The 23,003-nt window shown below is 44.2% G+C and overlaps 1 protein-coding gene across 3 annotated transcripts in view; it reads right to left on the reverse strand.

Moving 5' to 3' along the window:
- The window catches only part of SKAP2 (src kinase associated phosphoprotein 2), a 164,297-nt gene that overhangs the window by 36,528 nt on the left and 104,766 nt on the right, over window positions 1-23,003 (reverse strand). For all 3 annotated transcript variants that reach the window (XM_043967927.1, XM_043967926.1, XM_043967928.1), the window contains 3 exons: window positions 19,546-19,670; window positions 18,627-18,690; window positions 18,121-18,258 (listed from right to left, as the gene is read on the reverse strand). In XM_043967927.1, coding sequence (XP_043823862.1) covers window positions 18,121-18,258; window positions 18,627-18,690; window positions 19,546-19,670 — 327 coding nt within the window. The remainder of the gene's footprint in view (window positions 1-18,120; window positions 18,259-18,626; window positions 18,691-19,545; window positions 19,671-23,003) is intronic.

A 23,003-nucleotide genomic window follows, 5' to 3' on the forward strand; every position in this document is an offset into this window, starting at 1 on the left:
AATTTATGGGCAAAAGCAGCCAAAATGGACAAGTGTGCCTGGCAAGTGGTGTCTTTACCAAGGCAGAGTACCCCCATCATAGGTATGAGAGCACGGTTCTATTCATTCACTAATTAAAGCAGCCCATGGTCTACCTGCTGCCATGATATTCAACTCAGAAACGAAGTTCCTCACTTATTTTTGATTTGGGTTTTTTTTTTTTAAGTGAGGCAATTGGGGTTAAGTGACTTGCCCAGGGTCACACAGCTAGTAAGTGTGAAGTGTCAGATGCCGGATTTGAACTCAGGTACTCCTGACTCCAGGGCCAGTGCTCTATCCACTGAGCCACCTAACTGCCTCAAAGTTCCTCACTTAAAGCCAAGATGTCATCTCCTAGATATATGTTCTTTTAAAAAAGATTCTTAGATGACAAAATAACTTTGCTAATTCTGTGATTCTCAAAGAAAAGTTCAACTGAAAAATAATGGGGCAGCTAGGTGGCGCAGTGGATAGAGCACCGGCCCTGGAGTCAGGAGTACCTGAGTTCAAATCCAGCATCTGACACTTAACACTTACTAGCTGTGTGACCCTGGGCAAGTCACTTAACCCCAACTGCCTCACTAAAAAAAGAAAAAAAGAGAAAAGTAACAAGCACTTCTGTAAAACAAAAGTCCTGTTTGTAGTGGATGGCAAAGGTCAAAAGCTCCACCTCTCTGCTCCCATTTCTGTTTTAGTTGGAAGGCAGTTCACACATGCAAAAATCATTCACTAACATCCCCTGCCATGGTTTGAATGTGCTGGAAAAATATAATAAGGCCAAGGCTTGAAGAAGCACACTGGGAAAGTGTTTGTGTTCTGGGCCCATTTGGTAAGAGACACTATGGCTCTGCCATCCTCTTCACCTCCGCCCTTTCCTAGGGAGACCTTCCTCCGCTCCACTGGGCTCTGGGAGGTGGATTTGACCAGGCCTCCCTCCATGCCACCATCTCCTCAGATCTTCCTCCTCTCCCCCAACCCCCATTCCTCCAGCTCCTTTTTAGTGTGACGTCTTCTCCCCCTAGAATGTAAGTACCTTGAAGGCAGGGTCGGTATTGCACAGTGAGTGCCTAATAGATTGTCTAGCTATCTATAGATGCACGTTAGATTTGATAGTGATCATATAAGAGAAATTCAGCAAATGAAAGGTGCCAAAAATGTAAAACAAAAGTTATTACTTTGAAGAGAATGAGAGATGCATCTATTATGGGTATTGGATGGTCATTGTCTTTTAACCATTTGTCAAGCCCAACCCTGGTGGGTGAAGCTTTTCCTACTTCACATACTGTCTGAAACACAACTACACGTATGAGTTGCCTAGTTAATTATCCATTCTTCATGGAGAGCTCTGCTTGGCTTTGGAACACCCTGCCCTGGAGATGGGGACCCCCTTGGTAGCCTTTCCCCCAGGCCCATCACCTTTCATCTCCCTTTTGGGGGCTGTCTTCCCCCATTAGACTGTAAGCTCTCTGGGACTGTCTTTCTTTTTCTTACTTGTAACTCCAGCACTTAGCACAGTGCCTGGCACATAGTAGACACTTAATACAATTTTACTGAATTGAATTGAATATGTTCTGACAAAAAAAAATGGGCCATCTAGATATTTCAGTAGAAAGGGTCCTGATGATCTAAGACAATGCCAAAAGACTTATGGTGGAAAATGCTCTCCACATTCGGAAAAAGAACTAGGGAGTCTAAACGCACACCAAAGCATACTATTTTCACTTTTGTTGTTGCTTTTTTGCTCTTGTTCTTGTTCATTCTTTCTTGCGTTTTTTCCCTTTTGTTCTGATTCTTCTCTTACAACATGACTAATGTGATAGTAATATATAATCTATATCAAATTGCTTGCTGGCCTTGGAGCGGGGAGGGAAGGGAAGGTGGGAGAAAAATTTGGATCTCAAAAAAATATCTTTACATGTAAGTGGGGAAAAATTAAAAATAAAAATAAAATTAAAAAAAAGAAAGGGACTTGATAAAAAAGTTTTAAAAAGTAGATTCCAGAGAGAGGGATCTTGGGAAGTAGTAGGTATTTACTATATTATATCCAAATAATTCTTGGATACTGCAAGTATATAAAGACCAAATCTTGAAGACTTAAAAAAAATACTTCTTTCAGCTTTAGCTCATCTATAGGGATAAGGGGGCAAGTTTCTCACACTTAGATTCTAGAAATGTGGCTAACAAAAAAATTAATGAAAAATCTCTTCTTATGGAGGAAGGCCAGAGGGTATGGTTTTTTTGTTTGTTTGGTTGTTTGGCTGGTTGGGTAGAAGGACTTTGGTTTATAAAGTCTCACTGGATGGACTTTCATGGCAACAATCTGTAAATTCGTCCCTCTTGGAAAGAGGGTTCCCTGACAACCATCGGGATCTGTGACTCTAGAAGTTGTACAGGTTCCAGAGATAAAAGCTTATGCCATTTTTCAACATGTGAAAGCATTTCCTGTCCTCTCACTATTAAACCTCACTTTTCAGATATTCCATTTAAAGGAGAACAGCAAAGAAACAATTTGATATTTTATAAACTTTTACCATATTTTTTTATTAAAAATAAATATTATATTGTGGTTAAGGACATTTCAAATGCTATTTAAGAGCTTCTCTGCACATAATTAAATAAAGCAATCCAACATTTAAATTTAATGGCATTCTCTGCCAATTAAAGGGACATTCAACAGATAATAAGCTGTTTTATGGTTTTAACTTATGGGAGTGCATTTATTTAAAGGGTAGGGAGTGTTGAGATCAGATGCAAACTTTCATAGATAGTTTGGGCAAGAGAAAAATGTTAACTATTTAAAAGCTAGATGAAAGAAAATGCGCCTCACTGTGACAGATGTAGTTTGACTGTATGGCTTAAATTTGCATACTAAAAATTTTTAAAGTAATTAAGACAAGCTCTCTCATAGAATTCATGAGTACGCACATTTATTGTCTGTCCATTTTCTTGGCTTTAAAGATTCATTTCTGGCCAGCTGTACCCACACAAGGAGGAAAGCTATTCCACTAGTGCCCACCTTCCTGAGAGCAAACAAAAGATGGTGCTTGGCTTGTTTCCCCAGGAAAAGTACGGCTCCCAGATGCTTCTCAGCTGCCCACGCGGCCCCGGCAACATTTAAACAACTGACCTCATGCACTCATCACACTGATGACATACGGTGACAAAAACAAAAACAAAAACAGCCTCCCAAGCAGGATAAACCTTCTGGGTCTTTTCATGAATAAAAGAATTAAAAAACAAAACACCCTCCCCTCAACCACACTAACCTAATACCAGCAAACCCAAATGCCCTAACAAAACCTACTGAGCCATAATATAAAAGCTCCGGCCATAGTGAAGTCTTTTAACGGAACTGTGAAGCACAAAAGATGAACACGCTTTATCATTCTGGAGGTGCTAGAAAATGATAACTAGAAGCTCTGGTTTCTTCACTCACAATCCATACTCCCTAATTCCTCCTGAAGGCTCTGCCTTCAGAGCCAATTCCAAAACCAATGATCAAGGCCTTGACCTTGGTTTCCAGGAATATGCCCAGTAGGGAGGGCTCAGCAGCCCCAGTCGCTTCTTCTTCTTCTTTTTTTTTTTTGGTGAGGCAATGGGGGTTAAGTGACTTACCCAGGGTCACATGGCTAGTAAGTGATAAGTGTCTGAGGCCGGATTTGAACTCAGGTCCTCCTGAATCCAGGGCCGGTTCTCTATCCACTGCGCCACCTAGCTGCCCCCCAGTCGCTTCTTATAAAAACTATGCCATGCAACAGGCATCATAGGGTTGTGTACAATTAACGTACACAGGCCTTGCCACCTACCAGGGACACAATCATTCCATCTGCAATGCCTAAATACATATGCCTTCCTAACAGATTCATGTAAAGTTATTTAACCAAATCAGTCTCTCCACCTCCCCGCCTTCCTCCCTCTACGTCAGGGAATGGTGTGGGGGCTTGGGTCTGATCCAACCTAATGCTATCCATGAACATTTATTAAGGATCCTACTGAAACACAGTCAAGCATAAAAGAAACACTGTTAATATTTAACATGAAGTGAGCTGTCAAAAATGTAGTCAGCAGTGAAAATGGTATGATACAAGTGAAATTCCTCTGTGTGATGTTGTCTCTGGAGATGACGAGCCCTTCTGCAATGAGATCCTCTCTCTTAAGAACAAGCGACTTCTGTCATATTGTGGTTCACATCACACAGGCTGTGTACGAGTCAATAGGATTAAAATGGATCTAACATCAATGAGGAGGAAGAAGAGAATGTGTCCATCATTCCCAGGACCAATTCTTTCATAGAAGGGTGTTGTGGGAATGGCTGCTTTTTGAAGGCAAATGAGATTTCCATGGCTTGATATGAACAACTTTTCTCAATGGGAATGATACCCTTCCTCTGTTATAAAACACCCTCCGCCAGGCTGACCACAATGGCTGCGTCCCTTTTGCTACTGTTTTTGCATTCTTCTCTAAAACAGAGTTATCCAATTCTAACAATAACAAACAGATCTTGGGAAGTTTGTCTTCCATAACTTAATACATCTTTGCAAAGTGCTAACCATAATAAATTCATCTCTGGAAATGGAAGCTTTAATTTGATGTTAAAGGCCACTGTCTGTGAACAGGCAGGTCCATTCAAACATCCAGCCCAATGCCGAGCCCACAGTGGGAGCTACTGATTTGGGATTAAAGCTGCTCCGTCTGGTCTCTGCATTTCTAGCTGACTCTCTACCAAGGGACTTGACATCTAGTCATGGAACTCATTTCAGCACACGAGGAAGAAGAAAGCACTAGCAGAGTCTAAAACAACCTACTAGAGGAAAAAGAAATCAGTAGAACATGACAAAAACAAAATTAATTTGGAATTAAAGCAAATGACACTTGCAAATCAAAATCCCTCTTAGTCTCTACAGATGCTTGCTCGCATTTATTGGAGGCCAACCAGGCAATCATGGACCCCCAAAGATGCTTCTCATTTTCTCATTGTCTTCCATTTATTTCCTTGATTTGGGGTCAATTCGGTTGATGGTTTGGGGGTGGCCAAACCCTCAATGTTAAGCTTCTGTGTTTTTATTCATGTTTCCTAGGAAACCAGTTGAGTCACAGACCTAAAGCTGAGGCACTGCTGTAGAGACACTGAATCAAAGGGTAAAGGAGAGTCTAGAGTGCGTGCTTCTCTGGCCAGACGAAAATGCTAGCACATGGGCAGCATACCATCCTGGACTGTCTCTATGGAGACTATGGAGAGAGGCTATGGAGACTGTTTTCCTTGCTGGTCCTCAGACGGTCAATGATTCACACATCAGGGCTGGGTCTCTTGCACAGGGGCCTACTTTAGCACTCCCAACCAAGGAATCCCAAGAGCTGAGGTTCCCAGGGCTGCTCTCTAACACTCCCCCACCAGCCTTTACAGGCACATTTTTTACTTTACAGACATGACTCATCCCATGTTGAATGAGAACAAATGACAGCCTGAACTCTGGGTGCTTGTTTATTTCAGGAGGCGGAATGGATATGACTGGCGGTAACTAAAATGCATTTGTTCCTGGGGGTCCCAGGCTTATATCTCTATAGAGGCAAACTACGGCAGAAGGGTATCAAGCTTCACTCTTTCAGAAGGAGGGTCAGCTGGGAGTATCAACTTCCTAAGAGTATTTAGTTGCTTGCTTTAAAGCCATGATTAATAAGGACAGACAGGTCCAACAGTACTTACTGACTCACAAAATGTCAGTGATGGATATCAGCAGCTAGGGCTGCCTCAGCAAGTGCTGCCACTGGGTAGAGCCAAGGTCCTCAGTGCGATGGAAAAGAAAAGCTCATGCTTCTTCTGAACCCATTAAGCTTAACTGAATTCAGGCATTCATTTGCTCTACTGAGGTCAGTGTGCATAGGCTGCACCATGTTACCAAGGAGATGGGCTCGATGAGTGACAGGAAAGCCACCCTATTGGACATAGGTGACTGCTGTGTTTTGTGTGCACGCATGCACGTACATACACGGATAGACTTCTTCTCCCCTCATCCACTGCTGATAGGGCCTGGCTTTTTCTTAGGCAGAGGTCTGAGTTTTTAGCACAGTTTTTCTTAGGTGGGTAAGATCTTTCAGGTGGGAAAGGAGCTAAAAGGAGTTGAATGGCATTGGAGGGCAAAGTAAACGTTAGTAAGGAGCTAGAATGCAGCTCATCTTAACTTCCACCTTCCTAGTCCCTATCAAAGCAGCAAATTCCTTCATCATAACAAGGGGCTTTACATAGGCAAGGTCCAAAGGCAGCACTAATGTTCCTTTGCATTACATGTAAATGTACATACAGTCAATCTCTGTAATGGCATTCACACCAGGAGAGCTTAACTCTAGGTAAGGACAAGCACTCAGATTTACAGAGGGCCTTCGCCACGATTCTGGGAGGGAGCGAACTAAAGCCATACACCCCTCCAGATTCTGCCCGACTCCCTCTCCCTCCCGCCAGACAAATTATAACCCAAGTTTACCCTCATCATTGTTGGTCTGGCTAAAGACCACCATCCCTCACAGAGCCAACAGCCAGATATAGGTCCACTGGAGGTGCTGACTCACTCCCCTTCTGACTGCTACTCAAAATTCCAGACTACACTCTTAGAATAGTGATCACTTTCATTTCTCATTCAGAGAGGCCATAATAAGTTTGGAGCTATGGACACATGTCTTTTATATCATTTCCTTCACCTCACTATTTGGGAGGAGTGACCTCAGAGGATGTCTTTCCTGAAGGCCAATATTCTTGGGGTACATGAACCCTATTTTCACTATTTGAGACTCTGCCTTCCTGGTCAGGAGTTGGGAGTTTGGGGGGGGAGAGAGAGAGAGAGAGAGAGAGAGAGAGAGAGAGAGAGAGAGAGAGAAAGAGAGAGAGAGAGAGAGAGAGAGAGAGAGAGAAAGGGAGGGAGGGAGGGGCAGGCAACCCAAATTAACCCCATTCTTTTCTCACAAGGAACATTGAAAATGTTCAGTATGTAAAGCGTGGCCCCCAATGTTCTCATTTGGACATCTCCAAATTAGATACCATCTGAAAGCACAAACATTTTATCTACAATGATTTGGGCCTGAGGTGGTTTACACAGAAATATCATTTAAAAAAGAACTATTCTCCTTGAACAGTGACAGGAGAAATATATGCCATCTGCCCCATCTTTTTATTTTTACTGTTGAATAAGGGTACAGAAAAACTGGGGGAAAGCTTATAAAACAGTCAAACTTTACCAGTCATTTTCACTTTACAAAATTGGAATGTCTAAAAATGGCACTTTCACATACTGGGCATTCCTAACATCAAGGCCTGCCTGTTTATTTCCCCAAGATCTATTTTCACGGACCCTTCTTTCCCGATATTTCCCCCAGGACTGTTCACGGACACCTAAGGCATCAATTCCCATTTTGTTATTTTAAACAAATGTTCACATTTTAGTAATGTACAGGAAATGATGAGGAAGTCCCATGTCGAATCAATATGGCCCCTTCCCCCGATGACATGTCATTCTGTCTGCACCTTCCCTGCTGCGTTACTTGTAGGGGCCTGTCTGCTACCAAGGACTTCCCCGGGCTCCCCAAACAAAAACTGTTACATTTGGGGCCAGAGGATACATACACTCTAACATGCAATTATTAGTTTTTTTCTGTAGTTTCCCAAGATGTCAAACCACTAAGCTGCACAAAGTAGAAGCTCAGATAAAGACACCAAAGAAGTTCATGTGTTTGTTTGCTATATGATTCATGCTAGAATGTCAATGTAAAAAAAATTTCCATATTCATTTTATTAACCATTTTATGGGGAAATGAGCAATTAAACTTAAAAGGATTCAATTTTCTAGTTTATAAAAATGAACTGTGGTCTGATACACAGAATGGGACCAGAAATAACCCCTGACATTTGTACGGCCCTTCCAAGTTTGCAGAACTTGCGGGAGCCTCATGGCAACCCTGGAGTTCATGCAGGTGTTACTGTCAGTGGGGGGCCTGAGGCTTAGTCAGGTTGGTTTAGTGGCTGCCTATGGGCACCGAGGCAGAAGAAGAAGCCAGGTCTCCCTGACACTCAATCATCGTGCCCGCCTTCCAGGAGTAACTGACGGAAGTAACGGATCCACCTTTGGCCTCTGGCTGCTGGAGCCGGACACTAGGCAGGCGTCTGTTGCGACTCTCCTCCCCCGTCACCCCCAGTGTCCTGCCCCCTTCCGCTCTGCTCTCCCTGCTCCGCAATGAACAAACCTCCTTTGCTCTTAAACCGTTTGATCTTCTGGCCCTCCTGGGGATGCGGCTCCTCTGATGACCTCGCTTTCCTCGACAGCTTTTCTAGCACTGGTTACACTTGCTCCCCCCGCCATTTCTGGACTCTCCCTCCACCACCTTCACGCGGTAGTCTCTCTTCCTTTGAGACCTGAACCTGATAAACGTAGCACCCGATGCTGATCCCCATGGCTGTTACCTGTTGACCTCCTCCCTCCCCTCCCCAGGATATCCGCTTCCTTCCTCAATGAATGCAGGGCCTGGCTCACAGTCTCTCTCTCTCTCTCTCTCTCTCTCTCTCTCTTCATCCTAACTTTCATCCTCATATTAGGGGGCTCCAACACGGATAGAGGCTTCCTCAAATATCCCACCCACCCAGTTCCCAAAGCGACTCAATTTCCATGACCTTTTCCTCTCCACCTCGGCTATACCCAGGACGCCTTGCTTCAGTGTCGCCATCACCACAGGGGTTCCATTTCTATGGTGATGAGATCCCAAATTCCTCTGTTTGATCAGAGCCTCTCACCACTCCACCTTTCCCTCTACCACATGACCCCTCACCATGTTCTTTGTGCTGACCAGAACCTCCGATCTGTCCACCTGAAGTGAACTGAAAAGTCCTTTTCTCAGCAATCACCCCTGCACCAGCTCTCCTCTCCTCCCTTCTATATCTCAGTCCCCTCTCCCTGATCACCAACCCTGGATTACTGCCACCGATCTTGGGAGGTGAAGGCAGAAGGCAGATTTGCTGGGGCTCTGAGCCTTCACCATGGATGGATAAATGCCCCGCTGTGGGGGCCACAGGCCTGATGCACTCAAAAGGCAGGCTGCCGTCTCAGAGTCTGTGTGGGAGACGTGGCAGCCCCTCGCTCTCTATCCTGCAGACCACCCGAGAACGTGGTCCCTTGGGGTGCCACATTTTCAGAGGGACATTGACAAACTGAAACACATCGAGAAGAGGGCAACCGAGATGATGAAGTGACACAAGATTTCACCACATGAGCTATGCTTAATGTACCTGGGGATGTTGAGATTGCAAAAGGGAAGATTTAGTAGGGAACACAATGGATGCTTTCCAATACCTGAAAATCTGCCATGTGAAAAAGAGATTAGTCTCATTCCCCCGAGCATGACAGGCCCAAACTGAAATCAATCACTGGACGGGATGGGGGATCGACTGTGGCTCAATTTAAGAAACAACTTCCTCACAATGAGAGTTATCTGACAACAGAATGGGGGCCGGGAGCCCTGGGTGTCCCCCAACACTGAAGACAAATCCCTGGCTTCTGCCTGAACGTATCTCGGGGATACTGTGGAGCAGATTTAGGCTCAAGGCAGGGCAGATTCCTCTTATACCTCCTAGATTCCAGCACTCTTTATTATTTTATAGGGTTATTTTAAAAATACTGATTGGAGAGTACAATTGAGGCGGTCCCAACCTGACTAACCATAGGTGACTAGAGCTGAAAAATGGAGAGTGGATAAAAGAACAGATATCAACACAGAACACTATCATTTCTAAAGGGAGTTTAATGATGTAAATCAGTGAACACACTACAATGAAGAGACCAGGAGAAACCCTTCAGCCAGCAAACACATATTCTCTTTCCTAAATAAAGAGATAGGGCAGCCAAGAGTAACACAAATCTGAAATACAAACTTATTTGTTAAAATCTTAACAGGTTGACAGGTGGCACAATGGATAGATCACTAGACTTGGAATCAGGAGGATCTGAATTCAAGTACTGCCTCAGACACTTCTTAGCTGTATGACCCTGGGCAAGTCACTTGACCTCTGTATGTTTCAGTTTCCTAATCTGTGAAATGGGGATAATGATAGTACTTATCTCCTACGGTTACTGGGGGATCAAATGATGTAAGTAATATTCTGATACTCACTGCAAACCTTTAGCATCCTATAAATGCTATTATTGTCTTACAGAGCAGGATGGAGCAATGAGGGTCAAGTGACTTGCCCAGGGTCACACATCTAGTATCAAGTGTCTGAGGCCGGATTTGAACTCAGGTCCTCCTAAATCCAATGCCAGTGCTTTATCCACTGTACCACTTATGTGCCCCCTCCAACCCTTTTTAAGGGTGAACCTGAAGAGATGACAAGCAGATGAGAAGTGGGAAAAATGTGTAACTTTTGTGACAAAGTCTATCCATCAATGAAAGTGGAGCCACCACATCTGGACTCTTTTATCATGGAGATGCAGTAAAAGGGAGTGGAAAGGACACCAAAGAAAGGGAAGGGGGAGAAGTGGGAGGGAGACACTTCCAAGGCTCCCTTGGAAGTTCCCTCCATTCCTAGTAAAGAAGCCCCCAGCAGCCCCTGCCTGTGACTGGCTGGTTCCTCCCAGGAGGCCCAGGCCAGGCGTGCCTTCATTCCTCCCCACGTCCCGCTCCTGCTTCTCCAGAATTTCTCTCCCATGCCCCCTGTGTGGGCACCTCCATTAAAATGTAAGCTCCTGGAGGGCAGGAACTATCTCTGCCTGTGTGTGTATCTCCTGTCCTTAGCACCAATGCCTGGCACACAGAAAGCACTTAATAAATGCTTGTCACCTTGCCAGAGAAGATCTGTGTTGCTGAAGGTGACAATTCTCAGGCATTAAAGGGTCAATTCTCAAGGTCTCCGGAAGAGGTGGAGATGCCAAAGGGAGAAAGGGAAAGTACCTGGGACTTTAATGTTAGTTACCAAAAAAGAGACCGAGGGAACTACGAATCAGCCCTAACAAGGGACCAACCGATGCGCCTCCTTCCCTTTCTGCACTGCTCTGTGACAGACAAGAGCTTGGTACTGATCCCGGGGCATGGCCCCACAGTGCTTACTGGCCCTGCTGACCAGAATGGCCCTGGCCTACCTGCAAGGCTCTGCATCTTTTGGCTCACTTTCTACTGAGAGTCAAAGGTCATTTAAGACAAGTATGACCCATATCTGATTGCTTGCTGCCTCAGGGAAGGGGGGAGGGAGGGAAAGAGGGATAAAAACTGGAACCCAAAACTATAAATAAAAATGTTTATTGGGTTTTTTTTTAAATCATTTAAGGTCAACTCTGAAAGGAAGGGCAAGTTTGGGTCTTATTTATAATGCTCATTAGTCAAATAAAAAAGGAAACACAAATTTTCATCTAGAGATTATATTAAAATCAAAAGCCGACCAACCACCACTTCTTGCACAGAAGCAAGGGGGCGCTAAAGTGCAAGGAGCCCTGGATCTAGAGCCAGGAAGATATGAGTTCAAGTGCAGCCTCTGACTCTTCCTAGCTGTATGACCTTAAGCTAGTCACTTACCCTCAGATTCATCATCTAAATTGAGGATAACAGCACCAGCCTCCCAGGTTGTAAAGAGCAAGTGAGATAATAATTGTAGGGCGTTTAGCATAATGCCTGGCTCATAATAAAGTACCATAGAAATGTGAGCTATTCTTCTGCTTAATGATAAATGTCTGTTGAATTGGACTGAAGAATAAAACAGAAGATGCTTCGTATGAGAAATAAAATAAGGCAACTCTGAGTTCTGACAGGAGGAAAACAGCACACAAATAATCAGCCGTGAAGACCCACAAAATAGTCATATGAAAAGAGAATGATGATGCCCAGGGTCCAACTTGAGTCTCCACTAGTAAATCAAATGTAGAGATGCGCCTATAATCCACTGATGATCAAGTCACACACCTGGGGACTGGAATAAATTCAGAAGAAAAAGCCATCCAAAATGGCTTCTATTTTTATTAAAATTTTAGGAGGGGTAAGTGTTGCTTATGCGGGGGGGGGGGGGTTGGTTCTACAGCACACTGGAGGTTGTAAACACAGAGGGAAAGGGGTCTGTCTGAGAAGTTAAAGAAAAGGGATGCTTAGATTTAATATATTACCAACAAACTCCCCAACCCTGGAGCTTGTTTTATGAAGGAAAAAAACCTTCCAAAGGAAATTGTGGAAACCTCATCACTGGAAACATTAAAAACCAGATGGTCCAGGGTAGCAGGAAATACTCACAAGAGACCAATCCTTTAGAAGGTGGAGGCCGTGACAAGAGGCCGAGTATGCTTTCTGCATCTCTCATTTCAAGGTATTAGTGTTTCCTGGCATTTCTAAATCCTTCCATTCAACAACAAAGCAGTCAGTCAATGCACTGTGAATGCAAGCAGGCACTGTACTGGGCCCCGTGGAGGTCTCTGCTCTCAGGAAGCTTACAATCTAGTGACAGACCCAGGCCACCTCAGCATTAAAACAAGGCCGACCATCTGGCCCACGTCAAAAAGGAGCTAGACAAAAATGCTCCAAGAGTTTAGAAGATGAAGCATGACCCTGAGCTGGGGGAGCTGGGAGAATTCATGGGCACTCAGGGCTGGTGTCCAGACTCTGGAGGGTGTTTGGTGGTAGATGGGGAGAGGCTCAGGTTAGGGGAAGAAAGACACAGACAGGAGCAGTATCATACCCAAGGCACGCAGCCCCCCAGTCTCTCAGGGCAGAGGCTCATGTAGACAGTGGGGAAGGGGGTGCTGGGTCTGCTCCAGGACAAGCACAACGTGCAGGACGCCTCTGCTGAGGAGAGAGGGTGGGAGTTTGGGGAACGGACGTTCTCCCTCAGCCTCTTCTCACTGAACATCTGACTTTCACGTTCCACCACATTCTCAAGGAGCCGTCCGGCTCATCTCTGTCTCTGGACTTCCTCTCCCTGTCCTTGCCAGCGGCCCTCACGGCCCAGAGATATGTGTGCGGAGATCAGGAGTTCTGATCTTCTGATCGGCAAGCTCCAAGCCCAGAGTACTGGCTTTGTTATGGGGGGCTCCGCCATGCTCCCTCCATTCTAGATGTCCTTCCTTCCCACAAGTGGGGCCTCCTTTCCTCCCCCACTAGAATTCAGGATCCTCAAATGCAGAGACTAGCTTGCATGTTTGTATTCATAGCTCCAGAATGAACACTGTGCCTGGTATACAGTAAGCATTTAATAAATGCCTTTTCAGGGGCAGCTAAGTGGCACAGTGGATAAAGCACCGGCCCTGGATTCAGGAGGACCTGAGTTCAAATCCAACCTCAGCCACTTGACACTTACTAGCTGTGTGACCCTGGGCAAGTCATTTAACCCTCACTGCCCCGCAAAAAAACAACAACAAATGCCTTTTCTACAATTATGACTCTCCTCTAAGTCCATCTGGCTCCATGGATGGACTACTTTGTGTAATCCTAACTTTAACAGACGCTGGCCTTAACTGAGGGTCAGAGTGGCACATGCTCCAGGTGATGGGGTGACTCTGAGGACCAGGCCCACGTCTAGGTGACCAAACAGCAAGGTGGGTGTGCATGAGCAGCATCTGTACCCGTGTGTGCTCACAAGGGCTCTATGGGGAGCGCCCGTACTTTCCTCTCCTTGTGGTGAAGCCAACACATCTGCCACAGACACTGAGTATCGGGTGTGGCTACGGACCAGGAGACCCAAAGGGGAGACTGCCCACGGCAGACCATCCCCTCCAGCACACCCCTGGGCCAGCAGAGACCATCTCAGAGACCACCCGGTGCACATTCTCTAGGCCGGCTCTAACAAGGGGCCGAGCTGACTGTGTCTTTAAAAACATTTCTACCTGGTAAAAATCAAACACTTAATTCATGCATCAACCAGTCTGTGCATGCATGTGCTCTGTCCTCACCAGCAGAGCTTCTCCACGCTTCTAGGTCAGAAGCCACCTCGGAATTCGGATGGTGAGGGAGGGGGTAGGGAAAGACCAGGTGGTGATCCTGGACTTTGTGTCTAGCCAGAAACACCTATCTCATAGCATGTCATGAGGCAATATCATTCCACTGAACTTAGTTCAGCTGGCAGCCACTCCAAAGTAAAGACTGGAAATGCCAGCTGGCTTTGTAGTCCAATAATTTTGAAATGCTCACCTGATAGACCTCAGAAAAGCCAATGGGCATTTATAAACTTCATGACACAGAAGGGCACCCTCGGATAAATTCTCCAGTGAAGCCAGGGTCTCATTAGCACCCTGTCATGACCTGGAACTGTGCCAACTCCCAACATCCAGGTGCCTTCAGAGACATTTACATTGATCTGGTGATGTGTGTGACCTTTTGTCAAAAAGCCCAGAGCTCATCTTTAAGATCTGTAACAGCTCCTTGATTAGTTTTTCACTGTGCCCACTCATTTGCTGAAGATACCCACAAATGTAAACACCCAGAAACCTTTTTTTTTTTTTTTTTTACCTACGACAGGTACTTCACTGGGAGAATCTTGGCAGATGCTGACTCCTTAAATCCCCTTTTGGACCCAGATGCTTATGCTGAATCCATTTGAAATCTGAGCAACCAGAGGACAAGCTGCCCCTTTTTTCAGCTGGGGACGGGTGACTCCGTCATGACAATAAAATGAATTCACCCTTTTACACAAGAGGCTAACGGTACTGTGGATTTATCTTCCTCTTTCTCCCACTGCCCTCTCTTCTCCATCCCACTCACCAGAAGACGTTTCAGATCCAATTCCCCTGAAAGCTACAGATTTAAAAGTCTAATGGGTTGTTGCAATTTTTGTTACTCAGCTGAACCCATTCAGTCTGGAGAATCCATTTTTCGGCACCACTTCCTGCCATTAAAAAAAAAAGAAATTGGCAAGAAGGCGAGAAAGGAGTCAAGCTGAGCTTGATTTCTGCAGTGATTTTCCAGGCATAATATTCCTTCTTTGAGACTCAAACCTGTACCAAAATATTACTCTGTTGTCTTTTCATGAAATGGATCAAGCTTCGAATTCTGAACTCAAGCCCCAAGCCAAGACTTTTCCAATGGCCTACTTAACTGCCCACTTTGGTCAAAGTGGAAGGTCAGCCAACCACGCCAGCACCAAAACTTAAGAGCAAACATTGGTTTGTTAGAGCAATGTCAAAATTTGTGAGGAAACTTGACATGCCAATTGCTACATCCTAATTAAGCAATAAGATTAACGAGAGATGTCAAAATGCCTCCCAAGCCTTTGAGAAGAAGCCAAACCCTTCAATGACCCCCAGCCTTCCAACTATTCTTAGGACTTATTTAACTCTCTCCCTCAAGTGAAAAGACATCTTGGAAACTTAATCTTGTTCTTTTATGAAGTTAGTTAATAATTCATAAACAGAAAATTAAAGAGTAAGATGCAGCTATTGTAATAAAGTTATTCTGACTAAAAAACAATTTCAATGAAACTCTTTACATTCCCATGGAATTTGAACATATTTCACGAGACCACTGTTGGAGCCGTTGTCCTCTTTTTTCCCCTGGAGACTTAACCCCCACAGCTCTATTTTACTTTCTGATAAAGCTCATAAGAACTTTGCCTGTCAGTTCCTTTCGTTCTTATCCATCCACCTTGTCCGAATCCAAGTTTATTAAAAAGCTTAACTAGGAGACTCATTCGCAGTCACTCTTACAGTGTGCAGACTCATCCGAAGTGAGAAATGCTCCCTGAGAAGGAATGCAAGTCCTGGAGAATCCTGAGCACCGAATGCCACCAGCCTGCAGGGAGGCTTGGCACATGGGAAGAGGACCTGGCGCTTGTGACACGTGGATGACAAGCACAACTGAGGACTGAAATGTTCCCACCCCACAGACACGTGGAGGGTGAGCCCGATTCTTGGGCAGCTTCTTTAACAAAAAGTGAACTTGCTGGTTTGGGGCATTTAGCCAAAATAGAAAAGTTGACCCTTTGGCGCTGAGGAGACCCTCGTACGACATCACTCAGAAGTGCCTCGATTTGCTGCTCCTCCAAGTTCTAGCAGCCCCGTCGCTGGGCAGAAGCTGGGGAAGCAAACAGGACCAGACACGCCACAGCCGCCTGTCCCGGCTTCCTTCCCAGGAGCGCTGACCACCAGGCTCAGGCTGGCCCCATCAGCCTCTGAAGGGCTGGGCCTCCCAAGAAGGACCAGAGTAGGGAGAACTGGGGAGGAACCAATCACTTGAGTGGGGAAGGGGGTCAGGGTGGCAGGAAGGGGCAAAAAGAAGCCGTTTCTAAGGCTCTGGGCTAACTTCCCATGAACTCTTGCTTGGGATCATCCCCTGAGGCCTCTACTGAGAATGGTCTTCAGAAGCTTTGCATTCCACGGCAGACCAAGCCTTGAGAGGGCCAAGCGGCCACTCAGGTGAACAAAGGCCACTGGCTTGACAGCCCCCTCGGGTGACCATCAGGACACACGCCTTACAAACCTGTCATATAAGGATTAGAAATGGAGTTTGAAAAATTCAGCAACAGAAGGTCGCTCTAGTGAAAAGGGTCAAGGCCATTAGTTTTTAATGCATATTATGAAAAATGACTCGACTGGCAGTCTAACAGTACAGTCGGTTTTTCCCTTTGGGAATAAGTTATTCCAACAACTCAAAGGGAAACACTGATCTGCTGTTATGAAGCCAGATGCAGTGCAGTGTTTGTGGTGGCAAATGTCACATTTAAGCCTCTCTTTCTACGTGTTCCTTCACATGAACTCTCCAACTTTTCAGCGCTAAAGACTACCCATGAGCGCCAACCCAGCATGGCTTCTTGGGACCATGGATATGTGAACAAATGCCATTTTCTTTGGCTCCCCCAGAAGAGGGAGGGAAGTTTAGAGAGCAGCATAAAAGAAAATGATGCATGTGAGTTTCTTTCTCACTTCACCCTAACTTTTCCATACTGACATTCTTATGACATCTTTTCAAAAATGTGCGTCCTTTTAAGTTATTTTTCTCAAGGTTAATGAGTCCTCCCAAAAGGCCTCTTCTAAAGGGACCTCAACAGGCACCTAACAAGTTCTCCCCACAGCCTCCCCTAAATCCCCACAACAACACAGCTGAGTGGGGGCCAGTTTCACTGCTCATTCAGTGCTTCAGGTTTGGGATTATATTTAAGATTACAAAGCCAGATCAGCCATTACTATAGCAGCACTTATCCATGAACTCTCACAAAAGCTCAGCAAATATTCTGCAAATGTTAACATCTACAATAATTTGGACAGCTTACTAATTATTTTAGGAAATCCACATTTTACAAGTTAGCATTATTGCTATTAAACTCCCAGGAAAAACTGTTTTCTGCGTAGCATGTGGACAACCCTGCTCACATCCCTCCTTTTCGTGCATATCTTTCTTCTAATTACTGATATTCTTTGTAAACAGCAGGAGGATAGAAGACAAATTCCATGTTAAAATTGAAACAATGCTAGCTAGTGTGCTCTGCTTCCCTACCGCCTTCCCATCCGTGACACATTTCAGGGGGTTTTCCAAAGTCCTCTGGCCATACATTCATCCTCAGGGCCTCTGTACAAAAGGTTGCCAACAGGTCATCCCACATTATTTGAACCTAATACTACAAGTTGTAAACCCTGTGCCCCATGTAAAACAAACAGTGATGTAATCAGGCTACTTTCTTGAAATCTCTGAGGGCTTTGATTGAGTTCAATGATAGTTTCTCTAAGACAACAACATCCTAGAAGACCATTTATTAGACAGAAGTTTGCAACATATGGAATGTGGGCAGAACTTCTGGCTGATGCAAATTCCATAAAGAATAAAGGAAAAATGATGGCTGAATTAGTAGAAAAAAACTGTAAGGCGAGTCAATTTTTAATTAAAAAATCACCCAGCATAGAGAGCGTAATGCTAATGAACCCAAAGTCTCCGGAGATGCCTGTCTCTCTGCTGGGTTTCAGTGCCCCCAGCCCTGGTCCTGATGTACATCATAACAAGGGCCTGGCACAGTCACAGTGACAGGACAGTTGTTCTGAGAGTTTCTCCCCTCTATTATTTAGAACTCGCCAGGCTGTCCTGAAGCTGTCAGGGGAGTGACGCTGGGTGTGCAAAAGAGGAAATCATTTCAGGGGCCGATGAGCCTCAAAAACATGATATGAGAAATACCTGGAAGGACTTCATAAATTTCGTCATCAATGGGCTGGCCATTTGCGGAGGGGCTTGTGCTCGGGAGAGCAGAATCAACGTCGTCATACAACTCCCCTCTTTCCTCCTCATCCTCAGGGATGACATCAGATTCCATGTCTGCAAGCACAGTTTCACAAAGTTTGTTTTTAAAGGATGAAAAACATCGATTTTTCAAAAATTACTTTCCCTCAATAGACCCAGTCTTAAAACTCCCTTAGAAAGTATCACAGCTCTGTTACCTGGAGCACAGATGAAATAATCCACATCCCAAACTGCAAACAAGTGCCCCCCCCCATGTCAAACAATCTGGAAAGTGAGAATATTCACCAAAACGGCAAAGGGCTCTATTAACATCATTCTCTGCTCCTTGGCAGAGGTCCCTGTGTGTTAATGTACGCTTTTAAACATGGAAACCGAAAGTCACTCTGTGCCCGTTAAGTATTAAGCAATGTCTTCCCGTGGCTTGCTTAATCGATTGTTCTTACCTTGTAACACAAATTTCAGCTGGTGGACCCATTCCTCCGCGTCTCGGGGAGTGGCTGCCGTGAACTAAGGGAGAAAACAATGGTCGAGTCACCTCTGCAGTGGAAGTGATGGCTAATTCTTGTCCTTTCTTTGTGGGACCATTAGTAATTCTTTTCATGTCTAGTGGTACTTTCCTTGCAAGGATGCTCCTTATAATGTACAGTTAATTTTGACAAATTTACGTAATTGAAGCAGCGGATGATGGATCTGAAACTCTGATCAGCAGCTGGCAGCTGTGCAGAAAAAACCTGCTTCTCTTCATCAATGTCAAAGCCAGGAGTGATGAGCAAAATTTGCCCTTGACAATTAGAAGACACCCATGAATTTCTTTAGACTGCTGGGTACAGTTTTCTTAAAAATGGTCTTGTCAGATACCAACACACTAGCTGACAACTTAATTAACTGGCTTTCAACTGCAATCTCAGATATTTAAAACTTATTAAACTTACATTCCATATTGATGTCTAACTGATAGATCTGGGGATTGTAGTGCTGATAGGTTCTTTTACCTTGGAATTTCCTCCCACACCCTTAAATAATACCATCTATATTACACAGATTTCTGATAACTGCATTCTTCCTACAATAGAATTCTTCTTAAAAAAATCCCACAATCCCATTAAAATAGAGTAGAAAAATGTTAACACTGACATGATAGATAATATATTGACTTGTCCTTATTTTAAAAAGATACCACTTGAACAGATTCTGAATTTTTTCAAATAAATTTCTTATTATAGGAATGTTCTGCCTAAGCAAACTAATGCATTTTTTACCACCATGTCAGAGAGGGGTGTTTTACTGAAATGTTAATATCTCTCTAAATGAAATAAGCACCTTTTTATCGACCTAATTTTGAGGCACCATAAAAAGCCCAACCTGATAGATGCGTTTATCAGGAGCTGAGATTTCAAAGCAGCAATCTCTCTTTGCATCCTTCCTGAGGGTATTATTCATTCTGACGTTGTATCCATCGATAGCAAATTCACCTTTCTGTTGTTTGTCTGTGAAAGATACAACCAAAGTTACAACTTCATTTACAGTACTGCCTAGCTATGCCCAGCAGACTCTCATTGATTCTGATTTTCTTTTCCAGTTCACACACACACACACACACACACACACACACACACACACACACACACACACATTAATTTTTTTCCATTTGTGTTCTTTTAAAGTACAGTGATGATCACTGGGAAGCAGGAGAGAAGAACCAGTTTCATTTCTTAATTGGGAAAGCCTTTGGGGTGGGGGTTTTGTTTGTTTTTCAAAGACACTTTAGGGAGTTCCGAGCAAGGTGTGCAGATGGTGGTCTTCTTTAGTCAGAACTGTGTGATGTGACACTTGTATCTGGGGAAAGCCAAGAACTGGAACTTGGAACTTGCTAGACAAGCTCACTATAAATCAGTGTCTCTTTCAGGTTCAGTGAAGCCAGGGGGAAAACCTGCCTAGTTGGAAACTTCCTGAGTTCCTTCATTCTTTCTCTCACTCCCCTTTTAAAAAAAATCTTAAACTACAATGGTTCCCTTTTAAAGTACACAATTATTCTGGCCCCCAAACTTCAATTCCCTCACTAAATGATCAATTTTACAAATGTAGGTAGAGGGAGAATTTTGTATTGAAAACATCAGCTGAGGAGACTAAGAGAGAATTCCTGGGTTTGAATTCTGGTGGAGCTAAGGCTGCCCTTATTCTTTAAAGATACACTCACTTTAGAGGAAATTATAAAACAATACTCTATGTTTACATTAGCAAAATAACGTCACAGTAAATGAATGCAAAGTAATGGGAAATGTTTCCTTTTGTCTCCAAGGGGACACTGGGTGCTTCCTGGTGTCCACAGCTAAGCAGTAAGGAAGAGGAGGGGAAGTCAGCCGGAGCACTTCTAATCAATTCAGTGTTTAGGTTTAAGGAATCCATAAGCTCTTGGTAACTCAGTTTATGCACCTTCCAAACTCTAAGCAAGGTTGGGAGACACCAGTTTGATGATAAATCTGTAAGGACAAACGCAACTCTGCCAGCAACTTTCACAGTGAAAGAAGGCTACCAAGATACTTTCTGTTGAGAATATGGGATTTTTAAAAGGGGGACTTTCTCAAAGTGACATCACTTACTGGTCAGCCCCACAGAGCTCATTCAAATATATGCCACTGAGTAATCTCATTTCCAACTGACCATGCAGGGACATCAAGGGCGTGGAAGGAGTTAGGGAGAAATGGCAAAGGTAGAGGATGGATGGTGACTCATGTTTTCCTTCCATTTACCCTAATGAGGGGCAGCTAGGTGGTGCAGTGGATAGAGCACCGGCCCTGGAGTCAGGAGGACCTGAGTTCAAATCCGGCCTTAGATACTTAACACTTACTAGCTGTGTGGCCCTGGGCAAGTCGCTTAGCCCCAATTGCCCAGCAAAAACAAACAAACAAACATTTACCCTAGTGATGTGCAGAAGGGGAGAAAGGGATGACATTTCATGGTAATAAATATGTCTGCAGAGACCCTGGGAGAACCTGCTAGCTACTTCCCATAGCATCTTTCTACTCAGGACAGACAGATACCATTCCAACCAAGTCACAGTAAATCTATTCTGATTCCCTAGGGTGAAAAGAAAGCATTCAATGTTAATGTGTGTTCTGGATAAATGAGGTCTACAATATTTTGAATACTAAAACTTTAAAAATGAACTATCTTTGTGGTACTTTTCCAGAATATGCAGCATAGCATCAAATACCTAGATTGAAGCCCTCACTTCTCAGGGGTGCCAAGTTGGGCAAAGCACTCTGTGCATGGAGTACCTGCCCCTGTTGTGGGAATCAAATTAGAAAACCTCTGTAGAGATGCTCCATACACAACAAAGTTCCCCAAAATGCCAGGAATTGGGACTGATATCATAACCTGCCACCAGCCAAAATGACTCTATTATCGACCCCAAGGAAACCTGAGGCCATCACCAACACCACGGTGTACCTAAACAGCTTTTTGGTGGTGGAACTGCACTCTAGCATGCGTAGTGCTAGACAATCTTTTCCTTGTCACTGGGATCATGTGAGACAAAGCCAAATTCTTCTGCGATAAATCCCTAAGTAGAAAGAAGTACTTGGAACCCAGTAGGGAAACTCAGGAGGGGTATCGCCTCTAGGGCATACTTTTTCTTCCTGAGGGAGAAAAACAGCCTCCTATCCATTGATCTCCTGTACTTGCTGCCTTCCTTCTCCTTTAAGCATCCAAGAGCACCACATTAATTCCTTTCCTTTTGACTCTAACTTTCCTTCTCTCTGCTGGGCTCTTTGTTCCCCCTTTCCCTTCCTCTGGCCTCTTTCCTTCCTTCATCCTTTTCCTTTTCAGGAGTAAGACTCACATGGACTGAATAAAGCTGTTCCCCTGAATTTTACCCTTGTGTGGCAATCCAGTCATGTCCCCTAAAGGTCGTTCCAGAACCTCAAAGTGGGCTATGGTACATGCACTGGCTCTGTCTTCCACCTCTGGCCTTCCAAAACTAATCCTAGGAAGCTTCTTATGTCTTTTTTTTCTCAGATTCTTTCTTGTCACACCCTCTTTTCCCCCATTCGACTTTCGGTTTCTCTTCCTTAATGACTCACTTGCAAAAACTAGTTACCTGACTACTGGGTTACTAGCTGCTCATACACACATGTGCATACATGCATATATATGTGTGCATTCATGTATACACACACATGTATATGTGTGTAAAATGTTGGTGCATAGTCTAAACAGTTATTAAGTGCCTCGGATAAATTCTAAACATCTCTATGATCATACAAATGTTTTCAAAGTTTAGCAACTGAAAGATATTTAATCCACTCAAATGTTTTCTGATAAACCCTGTTCCTTATGTTAAGGGAGATATTTCCCCCCTCCGTGACTATGGATAACTTCCATTGCTGTTAATACTCATTACTTGAGTATAGGAAGAGGAAGATATGCCTCCTTGGTCCTGAACTGCACAAAAGAACTTAGTCTACCTGCTCAGTCAAAGGTAAATGCAGGGGGCAGCTAGGTGGCGCAGTGGATAAAGCACTGGCCCTGGATTCAGGAGGACCTGAGTTCAAATCCAGCCTCAGACACTTGACACTAGCTGTGTGACCCTGGGCAAGTCACTTAACCCTCATTGCCCTGCCAAAAAAAAAAAAAAGGTAGATGCAATAAAAGAGAATTTAATATTTTTATTAGTTTAAGCAAAATCTCCTTTTTCATTCATGCCATTTTCAATGAATGATGCAGATGAAAACACTGGTTCTTATGTTGAAATAGACTTTGGGTCCTTTGAGTTATACTGTGAGAAAGTGTTAAAACATTACCATTTTAATTAAAAACAA

The sequence above is a fragment of the Dromiciops gliroides genome, chromosome 5, assembly GCF_019393635.1.
Source record: "Dromiciops gliroides isolate mDroGli1 chromosome 5, mDroGli1.pri, whole genome shotgun sequence".
Taxonomy (NCBI): domain Eukaryota; kingdom Metazoa; phylum Chordata; class Mammalia; order Microbiotheria; family Microbiotheriidae; genus Dromiciops; species Dromiciops gliroides.